Raw genomic sequence first — 12,726 nt, forward strand, 5'->3', positions numbered from 1 at the left:
GTGACAGTACTGTAGCTGAGGTTCGACTAGCCTAGAGAATCATCTTTTTCACAGCTATTTAAATCTGTTAGGCTACAAAATCCTTTGGCTGATAGGTGTTACATTTCACAGCACACACATTGTAGTATCTGTGACAGCATAATTATAGTATAATTTGTAATTTTTAGATTTTAAAAAATATAGTCCATCGATTCAAAATCTTTATAACACTTGTATGAAACTAGGAGTATTTATTCAATTAGTTTGAAGTCTTCAGAGAAATCAACTCCATAGCTTTTTTGGAGGGGCAATTTAATCTATTTACAAGTGAGGATTTGGGGTGTGTGTGTGTGTGTGTGTGTGTATTTGGGGAGTTTGGGTATAGAGATTTTTTATGCTTTTATATTTTCCTACTTCTAGGTGGATATAAAGTGTATACTGACCTCCTTCTCTACTCAATGATTGTCTAGATAAAACCTTTAAAATGGGCCTTGTCAAAGCAGTCCTTGTCAATGGGCCATGTCAAAGACACAAGGTATTTATCAACAGTAAAACAATCCATATACAAAATCAGTTTAATGGTCATTTGTGTAAGTAGATTTACATAAACAGAAAATCGTTCCATTTTTTCCCCTGCCAAGCAATCAAGCAAAACGGTAGGACCAACACAATTAATAGGCCGAGGCCTTGGTGACAACGGCTGGGCCCTCCCTAAGACACGAGCGCCATCTAGAGGATTCACTTGAAACTACAGTGCAGCAACTAAAAAACCTAATGGTTTTAAGCATAAACGTACAATTTGCCAACAAGCGGGCAATAGAGACAGAAATGAACTACCTTTATCCAGAGGCCTGAGCTCCTGCTATTTCAAGCTTCCAGTAGAGGACTGAGAATATTGTTATTGAATGAGGTACTTTTAGCTGAAGTGGGAAATGAAACCCTAACATCTGAAGAGTATTAACATTACGTCGTTAGCAAATATAGGTCAAGAACTTGGCAAGAAGGAAACAGGTAAATGTGTCTCCAGTATGCTGCATCCTGCTGTCCCCTCTCCCCACCCTGAGTAGGGCCTCATACAAATCCATCAAAAATTTTATTCACAAGATGTAAATGACTGATAGTTTAGTTTTTTTCAGAAGCATTTACATTTTAATAGGTTGAAAGTACTAGTTAAAAAAAGAGAACCAACAGAATTTCCAGTAAATGTCAACTGTTGGAGAGGGTATGGTGGAGAAAGATAATCATCTCCTTTATCAAAAACTTAGTTATTCATTTTAAACAATAGGTCTGTTCCTTACAGGTACATTCATTTTAATGAAAATGTTTTAAAAGAAGTATTTAACCCCTCAAAAGTCTGAGTCGTAAAAACATCCACATTTCCTGTGTTTACATACTAATGAGATACTGATATTTTTTAATGAGATAGTCCCGTACCTCAATGCTTCTCAAATATCTCTGGTGAAACTTTTTTTTATTTTAAGTTTCCAATCACTTGAGGAACTAATACTTGCATAAATTAAAATATAAATTTTACGGCAATACCTAAAAGTTTAGTCTATCTTGTATCTGTCTTGTTAGAGACTGTTTACAGTATGCAGGCTGGCATTGGCCTGTGGACTACATTTGAAAATCACTGCTGTATTTCCTGTTTTCTTTTTAAAAATTACCTGCATTTGGCCTAAAGATCTCCGCCCACCATGACTATCACAGTTATATTCAAGAGCATGACTAACATCTTCCTTCCAACTTTTAAAAAGAATATCTATTGTCTTTGAATCCATAAATCTAATGGACATTTCAAACACTTTCTCTTCCTTGTTTTAAACTGACTCTCTAGTTGGAATGTTTGCAAAACTCCTCCATTCCCTTGTTTAGTTCACTTTTACTAACTTTATTTGCGGTGAATTTGGCCTAGACACCAGAAGTTTGTGTAAGACACTTGGGTAGAACAGACACTCAGGCATTTGAGGATTAATAACTGAGAAGTAACAGAGAGATCCATCTAGGAAAACTATGTAGTTGACAAGACATATACTTTCTTGATACAAATATTATAGGAAAAGCTTCAGTTGAATATTTTTTCCCTTTTTTCTTTTTTCTTTTTTTTTTTTGACAAAATACAGATTCAAAGAGTCTTTTGATAAGCAATTCTTTCATCTACTAGTTGAAAAGCCATGAATTCTTTTTTTCTTATCTCAATAACCCAAAACTGAAAATTCCACATGGTCATATATTAAGTAGTATTCATACATTTTCATTTATAAGGCACAAAAGCCATAAATCTCTCGGAGAAAGAAAGAAAACAAAGATTTGAAGACAACAAAATAATCTAGTAATAGAAGACATTCATTGAACTGGAGTAAAAACAAACCACTTCCCTTTTTAGTAAACAGAGTAGATAGGAAATGTAGCCTTGAGAAGGCTTCTATGGTTCTTCTGTCAATGGAGCCCTTCTCCCTGGATGAATGCAGAAGTCAGTCCTCAGAGAGGCTGCATGGTCAGAACACATCAATGGCTAGTACCATCTATCCAATAAGAGCTGGTAGGCGGCAATGTCCTGAACAACATTCTAGCTAGCGGGTGGCCAGTTCACCATTCTTACCCAAAGGAGGCTTCAGGGACCGACCCACAGTGAGCACACACACTCACCTCTCCTGGGACTGGATTATTGTAAGGGTTCAGCTCTAAGTTAAATCATAACTGCCACCTGGGGACCCTGAACTAGGATGGTTATTAGGTCCTTCTTGGGGCAGTATCCATTTAAAAGGCTTGACCTCGGGTTCCTCTTGAAATAATCAGATCCCTAGAGGGACTCTTAGAACCGATGCACTCTACCAGGGACTTTTTGAAGATGCTGGTCAAAATCTGGAGAGGATTCCCTGGAGCAAGCCCCAGATCTTCTGGCCTATAACGCAGCTCTAATAGATCTCAAGTAATCCTGCAGTCCACAGGTATTCACAGAAGAGCCCCATGACACCAAACTGTATCCATGCCTGTTGGCTAGGTCTCCAGGGGCTTTTGGCACTGTACTTTCTAATACTGTTTGCATTAGAATTATATGAGAATAAGTTTCCTGGTTGTCCACATGGATCCAAGCATTTCCTGCAACTATGACTACTTCACAGTCCTAAATATTACCAAGGTATGGATGGAAGCGAATAGCACTCTAGAGAAAACTGCCAGGGAGACATCATCCTGAGAAAAGGATCGGGGTTAGAGTGGGTGAGAGCAGAGGGACCAGAAATCAGATGAATTGAATAATTCATTATGTCTGAGGGTTTCACTGAATCTTAAAGATTCTGAATTCTCCACCCTGGACAATCTGAAATCCAAACAAAAACAAGTCCTTGGGTCAATTCATTCAATTACCGAAGGCCAGCATAGTAGGATGGCCATTCCAATATGGTGTGGACCAGCCATCTCCTTGTTTTCCAGTCCAGTTTAATTCTCCCTTCAGCTCCAGGACTTGCCCCTGGAGGCCACAGTCAGATTCTACTAAATTTTCAGGTATGAGGATGGTCCTTAATTCAGTGTCCCTTGGATCTTAGCCAAGGTCCTCTCCTTTCCTGTGTCTTGAAAGGCTATGACTCAGAGGAAAAACGAATACTCCTTTTATTAACAACTATAACAACATAACTCTTGAATCTTTTGGCTTCTCAATGCCATAGCCATAGCATATCCTTGGGAAAACGTATTCATTTAAAAGCTGACTCAAAAATGAAAAGTCAACTTCGATTTTTTGTATCGCATTTTTCCCAAATCACAATGGGGTGCCTCTATACTTCGACCTGCCTGCCAGCCTCAGGAATCTTTCTTCATCAGTCTGGCCTTGACTTTGTGCCTCAGGAAGGCTGCAGTGGCAGTGCTGCAGGCAGTCAAGAAGAAGAAAGAAAGACAGGCCATGTAGACGGATATGGGACTGTGGCGCTGCAGGAAGATCTCCTGTCGCCCCTGGTAGTCCAGGAGGATGGCCTCCAGCTGGGAGAGCGTGCAGATAGACAGAAACACGTGGAAGAGCTGGTGCCCATGGCCCACAATGTCACAGGAACCTGGGAAGTACTTCTCAGGAACCGGGCAAGAGAAGAAGTAGGCACTGACCAGGAAGAAGAGGATCTGGAGGGTGTGGTACCATGCCGCCTGCTCCTGGCAGCCAGCCAGGTGGCACAGGGCCACTCGGTGCGCCACGGGGCTGATGTCTAGAATGAAAGCCAGCCCTGAGGGCACCACTTGACAGATCTTCTTCATGACAGGGTAAGGCCTCTGGTAACGATACTTGGCATAGCAACAGCCGGTGCAAGATAACCAGCCACAGAAGGCAGCGGCTGGCAAAAAGAAAAGCCAGAATTGCTCGTACCAGGCCTGGTCAGAGGTGTAGAAGAAGTGAACCAAGGCACTGCCATACTGGTAAACGCTCACACCAATATAGTCCACAAAGTAGAAAGTATAGTGGGAGAGCTCTGACTTGGACTGGAGCAGGTGAGCCAGAACGCTGAACGTGAGGTACATGATTGAGGACAGGACATAGAGGAGCAGGGGCAGGGTGTTGGCTGAGGTCCACGACAAGGCCTCGGCCTCGGCAAAGGCCCAGAATCGCAAGAGGACAGCCAGAGCTGCCAACAAGTGGGTCCAGACGTTGACCACCTCGTTGTGTTTCTGAAAGAGGCTGAAGAAGTAGTAGCGCCACTGGTGTCCGGTGGGGCGGTAGCCGGTTCGGATGTAAGGCTCTCGGAAAGCTGGGACGGTGCAAGGCATCTTGGGAAGCCCATTCTCCAGGATCTTGGGCAGGCGGCGCAGCTGCTGCCCACTTACAGACAGGGTGCTCAGGTGCTCCAAGATGGCAGTCGTCATGGTTTCCTAGCACGGCAGGACAGGGAATACGACCTAAAGAAAGTAAAATTAGCAAAATTGCAGTGAGAGAAGGACCGAGCTAAGAGAGCAAGGAACTATAGGTTTTCTTAATGAAATGTAGCTTTCTAGTGTACTAGGGAAGACAGGGAGCTGCAGATAGCTTTTTTGATCATTTTTTTTTTTTTAAATCTGTATAATGATAAAGTTGGGTCAAGATCCCTTACTACCCTAATATTCTGATTTTATCTCTACTCTCCACTAGTGTGAGGCAAATTCACATATTATAAAATGGGAATGGTAGCAATCCTGTTTTAATATCTAGAAGGTAAGTAAGGGTACCTTTAAAGGCTTTGGAGTTTTCTAGATGTTATTAAAATGTAATCATCAGACAGCCTATCATAGCATAGAATACTATATTAAAGTATAAAAATTATAAATATTGATGTTACTAATAATAGCCTACATTTCTTGAGTAAATAATCTTAAATTTTTCACTGATTTCAATGGTAACTTGAAAATCTGAGATATGCAATAGTAACCTGAACCTCAAAGACAGGCAAATGAGTCATCAATTAGGTTGGTAAAGACCAATGCATGTTCTGGGAAATATTTTAACAGTTAAACAAAATTAACATTAATTAATATGTTAAATTTAACAGAAAATCTACTTGCAAAGATTATGTTTTTTTGTTTCTTGTTGTTTTTAAATTGTGCTCTGGAAAGTAGGTAGTTTGGATTTGTCTCTCTTGGGTACTTAAGTCCATACTCAATGAATTTCAGGCCTAAAAAATGCTTAACTTACAGTTGGAAATTTTAGATGATGGATGAGCCAGATAAACACAGTGATTATTTCATAAAATATTTCATAAAATAGCTGCAAAGTTTCATGTGAAGTTACAGAGTCAAGAAATGGATTTTCAGCATTTCTACAGTTACCTTCTATACTTCATATTTCCCAAACTCTTTTCCTCAGAAAAGTTCAAAACCTGATTTATTTAAATGGCCCCTTTTCTTCAGAGCCTTTCTCCTGGGAAGATACAGCAAATGTTTCTCAGGGCACTACTAATTTTAGTGAAGAAAAATTAATAATCTTTTTACTCACATTTCTTAATCAACATTAAAAGATAAAGACTATCTATTCAGGTCTAAAATGTAGGGCATGACAGTTAACAAAATGTGAAAAAAGTTCGGGGAGCCCTGGAATCAAGCCCTGGTTTTGGCTACTTACTGGGGAACATTGGGCAAGTTATAGAACTCACTAACCTTCAGTTTCTTTATCTGTAGAATGGGATTAATAATTTTACACATAGTATGGGTAGCTGTGATGCCTAAATGGGAGAATGTAAAATATAGTGTTTTTACATTCTCTCATTTTACATTCTCTGCCTGGCCCAAGATGGGCACTCAGTAAATATTAACTATTGCTGTTATTTCTATTACTTTGAGCTGGGCTGCACTAGGGATACAAAGACCAATAAGATACGCTGCCTACTTTCAAAGTTAGAGTCTGCTAGGAGAGACAAGTAAGGAAGTCATGACCAAAACATGGGATGACGGCTCCACTGGAGGCGAGCAATGGTTCACCGGGCCTCTGCAAACACAACCAAAATAAAAGGTAGGAGAGGGAGGGGTGTGCATGCTTCACCAAGTGGCCCTTGAACTGAATCTCGAAGGAAAAGTCAGAATTCCCAAGAGAAGATGAGGGGGAAAGAAATCTCTAGGCAGAGAGCAAGGTCAAAGCACTTATGCCAAAATAAAGGCCTGTAAAGCCTGGAGCACATAAGGAAGTTGTATTTGTGTGGCTTGAAGTAGGATATGGCACCAAAGATCTGAGGTCCAGCCCTGAGCTCCACCACAGACAAGCCATGAACTCCAGCCTGAGCTTTGTCATCTGAGCAGTGGAGTTAATGATAAAGTGAAGCTGCCTCACAAAGCTGATGTAAGGGCTATTAGACCATAATGCCTGTAAAGTATCTAACAAAGGATTTGGTTCCAAGTCCGTAAAAAAACTTGCCATTATTATGATCATCATTGGTGGGAGAGGTGGGGGTGGTTCATGAGTGGAAGATCTAATGCCCTCTCCATACCTCATAGCTACGTCTGCAGCAGCCCCTGTAACCCTGTATTGAGTCATTTGTTTAGCCAGTACTGACCAGTGGTTCCCTATCAGGAACAGGCCATGAACTAGCGCTTAGTATAAAAATGAAAGACACTGAGAGAAACTTATTAAGAATTACAGTGTCAATCAGAAAGAGAAAGAGTGGGAGAAAGAAAATGGTCATCAGAATACCTTAATTCATTTAAAAATAAACAAAAAAAGAAAAAGCTTAGCAGTACTTCTGCTTTCAGCCAGCAGAGGGATCCAAGAGCCTGAGAGTTGAGTTCTAGATGGAGACTCCTCCAACTGACCTTGGTAGCAATTGGTGACAAAGCAGAGCAGGGGTAAGGGAGGAGGACAAGGGAAGGTAGGAAAGGGTTGGTTACAGTAGCCTCAGGATCAAGTGGACCCAATCTAGGTCTGGGCCTGGGACATTGGACAACATTTCAAGTTGTCTTGTTGCTATTGGCTGAGAAGTATATAATCTGGGGGAGCTGGGCTTGTTGGAGCTCTAGAGAATTAAAGGGCTCTATTCTTTAGATACAGGTTTCTACCTTGTGAAGCAGAGAGGAAAATCAGATGAAAATATCGGTCTGATTTTGCGGCTGGAAGAAATAGAGATGAGTCACTGCAGATATGAGCTGCAGAAGAAGGAATCCCTGAAGATGGTCCCTGGCAAGTCCCACCTGCCTTGCTGTCTAAGATCAACAGTGTTTCCATCATCTCTGGGCATCCAAAGCAGTTAGAGACAATTCTGCACCCAGAGTTGAATAACACACGACTGCACAATTTCTATTCATCTTTGCATCCTTGAAAATAGAGTGCCTAGCATGAGTGCAGGTTCTTATAACTAATGACACAACTCAATTTCTAAAGACTAAGCCTTGGGTTTTGGTTGTCTAATAGTTAGAACCAAGTCCAGTTCAGACCTGGGAGACAACTGGCATCTCTTTGTTCTAAAGGAAAAAGAACAGATCATGATGCTGCTTTATTGTCACTTTCCAGAAAAATGTGTCTGCAGAGCTCCGACCTCAAGAGTTTCCTTCAGTCCTCATGTCACCAACCTAACCTCATGGCTTTATGTTGACAAGTCCTTTTGAGAAAATTATTTTTACTTCTCCCTTATTTATGAAAACTAAACTAGGAAGAGGTTTATAGAACTAAGAAGCAAAGAGGTACACTACCAAAAGGATGTTAACTATAAATTCAAAGGAAAAGGTGCACAGGAAAAAAAGTTGACAGAATCCTCATTTCCTTTTTTCAAAAATTCCTAAAATGCAGGCACACCAGTCTCGGGGGATCCTAAATAACTCCATCCTCTGGAGAGTATAACCCAACACCCACAGAGTGACCTGGTAGTTCTAGAAACAACCAATATGACCTCCAACTCAGGATATGATCTCTTACCTCCCTCAGCAATGAGGGTGCTACAAAGATCTAGGTCCTCTATCTGTGGGTGAGAAGGACCTCAATTTCTCTTTGGAAGTCCAGGGTCATGAAAAATTCTAAACTAATGATCAGAAAGAGACAGGATTATTTCTTTGTCCTTTGTTTAGCAACTACCTCTTCCACTACCATAAAATTCTCCCTTCATCTGAGAGCAGCGACAACAGCCACAGTGATGGCAATAAGTTAGAATTCTTCTATCATCATTAACTTCAGCAGCCACTGTCCTGGGGGTCCAATCACCTCCCTAGGCTTTCACCAAACCAGATTGAGCAGTGCTCCGAGACAGGCTTCAAAAGCCAGCTGTAAAGTTTGAGAGCCTGTTTGGGAGGAAACCCCATTTTGGCATCACGATGTTAGTATAGAAACACGTCTCTCAATCTTACCAGTGCCAGCTCTGAGGAACGGCCCCTCCCGCATTTCTGTCCTCTGTCCCCAAAGCACTCCTCCCCGAGCTGATGTGGCCATCAGCCAACCAAGATGCTACCCTCGAATGATCTCCCTTGCGTAGGGTTTATACCAACTCTTCTGCTGAGACAGCTGAAATGTAAATTTTCCTGAAGAATCCTCATGAACTGGATAAGCTTAAATCTTAATAATTTTGATCAACCAGAACGCTTTTTCAGACCAAAGATTATCTGCTCAGCAACATTCCAGGCTGCAAAGGCCACAGAGGAAGAATAAGAGCCCTCACCTCACACAGCTTACAAGAGTCCGACAGACTTCATGAATCCACAGCCAACACCACCAGACTGCATGTAATCAAGTGTTAAGTGGAGTAAAATACAAACAGGTCTCTACAGAGCAGAGCACACTCAGGGCACACTGGGACAGCCGTGGGAAAAAAGCGACTTGTGCTAGGCCTTGAAGTTGGATGAGACTTAGACAAGTGAAGGGGTGAATTGTGGGATGGTCCAGGAAAGGGGCAAAATACGAGCATAGGAATGGTGTGACTTCTTCACGGGCCCATAAAGAGGAGGCTGGTATGGAGAAATGAAGAAGCAAGTGGGGTATATGCCATGACATTAGTGAAAGGAGTTTAGATTTGATGTTGCAGAAAGAAGATGGAAGCTTATTTCTCATCCTTGAAGCTTTTAGCTTGTTTAATCCTTATCTCACCTGAGCTCTGGGGGATTCATACTGCTGACCAATGCCTCCTGCCTTGGCTTAAGTGACGCTAACTTCTTTGGTTTCACCTGTTTTCTTCCACCATCCCTGTCGCTGTGGTGTCCCAGGGTTCCACCATCTGCCCCCTTTCCCACAGCCATGGCACCCCCCGCACAGGCACTTCTCCTATGTCCTTGGCTTCAGCTAGCACCTGTATCAGATGACTCCCAAACATATGTCACTAGATCTTCCCTGAGGTTTGGATCCAAATATCCAACGACTTTAGATTTGTCCAACTGAATATCCCATGGAAACTTCAAACTCAACATTTTCACACTTCTTCCTCAGCCCAGATTTGACCCTTCCTCTATCAAGTCTAATCAGTCATCTAGGCCCGTTCATTTTAATCTCAAAGTTTCTGAACCCATTGGCTCTTTCCATTTCTACTGCCGTCCCTTAATTCAGGCCTTCAAAATGAACTTATGTAGATGATGAAAACGGCAGTTTCATAACTGACCTTTTGTCCTCAGGTGACAGTTCCTGTGCCTCACATCTCCCAAATCTTCACTTCTCTAAAACCACTTCAGGGAGACAGTTTATTTTATTTTTTGTTGTTGATGTTTTTTGTTGTTGTTGTTGTTGTTTTTGTTTGTTTGTTTGTTTTTTAGGCAAGGCAACCCTTGGTTGACCTCACAGATTGCAAGGACCTTGTCAGCTTACAATCCCTTATTTTTTTTATTTTTTATGCCTACAGCACCTGGTCTTCCTAAGTGGTTTCCCATCCAAATATTAACCAGGCCCGATCCTGCTTAGCTTCCGAGATCAGATGGGATGGGGCTTGTTCAGGGTAGCGTGGCCGTAGATTCAGGGAGACAGTTTAGAAATGTAAATCTGATCATCACTCTCCTTCTCAAAATCCCTCAATAGCTCACCATCGTTTATCTACAACCTTCTTCTCTTGACCTCTTTCCTATCCCAGCCACCTCTCCAGGAGAGGGCCCACACCCCAGGGCACTTTTATGGCTTAGATCATAATCCTGGGAGTTTTTAAAAAGCACCACACTCCATTTCTACTACATGCTTCTGCACACGATGACAACCTCAGTACCCTCCGGCCCAGCAACCCCAACTCATCAACATTTTACCCAGGAGCCAGCTCTACCAGGAGAGCTTCCTAACTCTCAGCAACCATTAACCTTGGCTTTGCACACTTTCTTCTGGGGCCCAATCATCAGTTTACTCTGCTTACTTCCCCAGCTCCTTTAGGGCCAGGGACTGTGATGGTGCTCAACTTCCCACATCTAAAATGATATGAGGCATATAAAATAACTATATACTTAATAATTATTTCCTGAATGAATAGTTCTTTGGGTCCAGACACATGGCAACAATTTCCTTCTGTTTGGCAAGGTTGAGGGATAAAAGAAATAATAGTTTGGGAATCGGGAGGACTGGCTGTTCATGTTTGCTCTACTCAGCTGTGTAGCCATGGCCAAGATATTCAACTACGCAGTGTCGTTTCCCTCATAACGAAGGGTGGATGGGGGAGGTAACTTCTTGTTGCTCCACCTCTCAGGAAAAAAAAGAGAATAAATAATAATAAAATGGGCAGTAGTAGTTGGATAGTACTTTGAAGAGGCAAAACATGCACATTAAAATACTACTATTTGAACTAAACAACTCACAGAAGGATATAACTTAGCAATATAAATAAATAAATAAATATAGTTTTGTCTTATGAGTTGACTTTAATGCTATGTTTGAAAACAGGAAATTAATATTTTTGGTTACATTTCTGGGAATCTTAATAATACCTTGTCCCCCAACGGCTTTATAAAGAATTTAAAGTAGACCCAGATTACAATAAGGTTAGAATTAAAAGTTCTATTTTAATACGAACTATTATTTAACTCAATTTTAATAATATGAGTATGATATTTGTACCATGAATTCAGTTGACATTTATAAGAAAGTGTTAAAAAATCTTACATCTTGCTTTGGACTAATTAGGGGACCAATCTTAAAGTTTTATCTCAGGTGCTCCTTTAAAACAATTTTAAAAAATTAAAGGCAATTACTCTAAGAAAAAAATGGGAAAAGAAGAGCAGACTAAAATCTATGTTCATAGCAGTAATTTGATATTTTAGCCAAACATCATGTATTTAGATCATCTTTTTAAAAATAAATAACAACTAAAGGACACATTCTTAGGATTTGGTTTTATTTACCTAATTTTGACTGATAAAAGCTACTCAGGATGCATTTATTTTTGGGTAACATTAAGTAAAACAATGAAATGACCTGCTTCTGGTGACTGCTGTAGTCTCCTGAAAACACTATAAAAATACACGTCAGGTGCCATCAAATAAACTTTTAACTTTCAGCTGGAGCTATGTGGATGAGCAGAGCAGTACCTAGGTGTGTCTCCAGCCTCCTAGAGACAGATCCAACCGCATGTATCAGGTATGCCCACTGCCCTCACTGCACCTCAGAACCTCTTCCACCTCCCCTGTCGGGTTCCCCCGCAGTGGGGGCCCCAGTGAGGTGCAGCCACTGGCCTATTTTGGATCCCCATTATCTCCTACAGGAAACTGTAGGATAAAGGCCTTTGCTCTGGTCCCTTCCTGCATGTCTCCACAACTGTCCCCAACCATACCCCACCCCTGCCACTTTTATTTTATGTTCCCGTTACTCTGCTATCAGGCCTTTGTGCTTCTGTACATCCCTGAATGCCCATGCCGCTGATGACGACTGGCTAACTCCTATTCATCTTTCGTGTCCCAGCTCAGATTTCCTGTGAAGCTTTTTCTCTTCTTTCACCTGTATCGCCACTGTATTCTCCTTAATGTACAGATACAATGGCCCTGTTTATATTACATGTCTCTCTGCCCACTAATCTGTAAAGATCCTTTGAGGGCTGAGAATCTTTTTTCACCTACCATTGCTCCTAGCACATAGGACATGTTCCAACGAATTGCTGTTAAATAAATGAATAAATGGAATGAAAATGTCAGAATAATAATAAACACTTATATGGTGTTTATCACATGTCTGGCAGTGTTCTAGGTGCTTCACACATACTAACTCATTTAAACTTCCCGACAACAATCTGGTGTTATTACTATTTCTTATCATCATTCTCATTTTACAGATGAGGAAACGGAAGCACAGAGAGGTTAAATAACTTGCTCAAGGCTACACAATAAATCGCAAACTCTCTCTCTCTCTCTCTCTCTCTCTCTCTCTAT

General features: G+C 41.2%; 1 protein-coding gene and 1 pseudogene across 2 annotated transcripts in view; both read right to left on the reverse strand.

Moving 5' to 3' along the window:
* Positions 1 to 536: 536 nt before the first annotated feature.
* Positions 537 to 12,726, reverse strand: part of PAQR8 (progestin and adipoQ receptor family member 8) — a 38,016-nt gene continuing 25,826 nt past the window's right edge. For both annotated transcript variants that reach the window (XM_006926443.3, XM_025042813.1), the window contains exon 2: positions 537 to 4,860. In XM_006926443.3, the coding sequence (XP_006926505.1) occupies positions 3,781 to 4,827 (1,047 nt within the window). In that variant the 5' untranslated portion in view covers positions 4,828 to 4,860 and the 3' untranslated portion in view covers positions 537 to 3,780. The remainder of the gene's footprint in view (positions 4,861 to 12,726) is intronic.
* Positions 10,224 to 10,342, reverse strand: LOC112474960 (annotated as a pseudogene).

The sequence above is a fragment of the Pteropus alecto genome, unplaced genomic scaffold (assembly GCF_000325575.1).
Source record: "Pteropus alecto unplaced genomic scaffold, ASM32557v1 scaffold7, whole genome shotgun sequence".
NCBI classification, from domain to species: domain Eukaryota; kingdom Metazoa; phylum Chordata; class Mammalia; order Chiroptera; family Pteropodidae; genus Pteropus; species Pteropus alecto.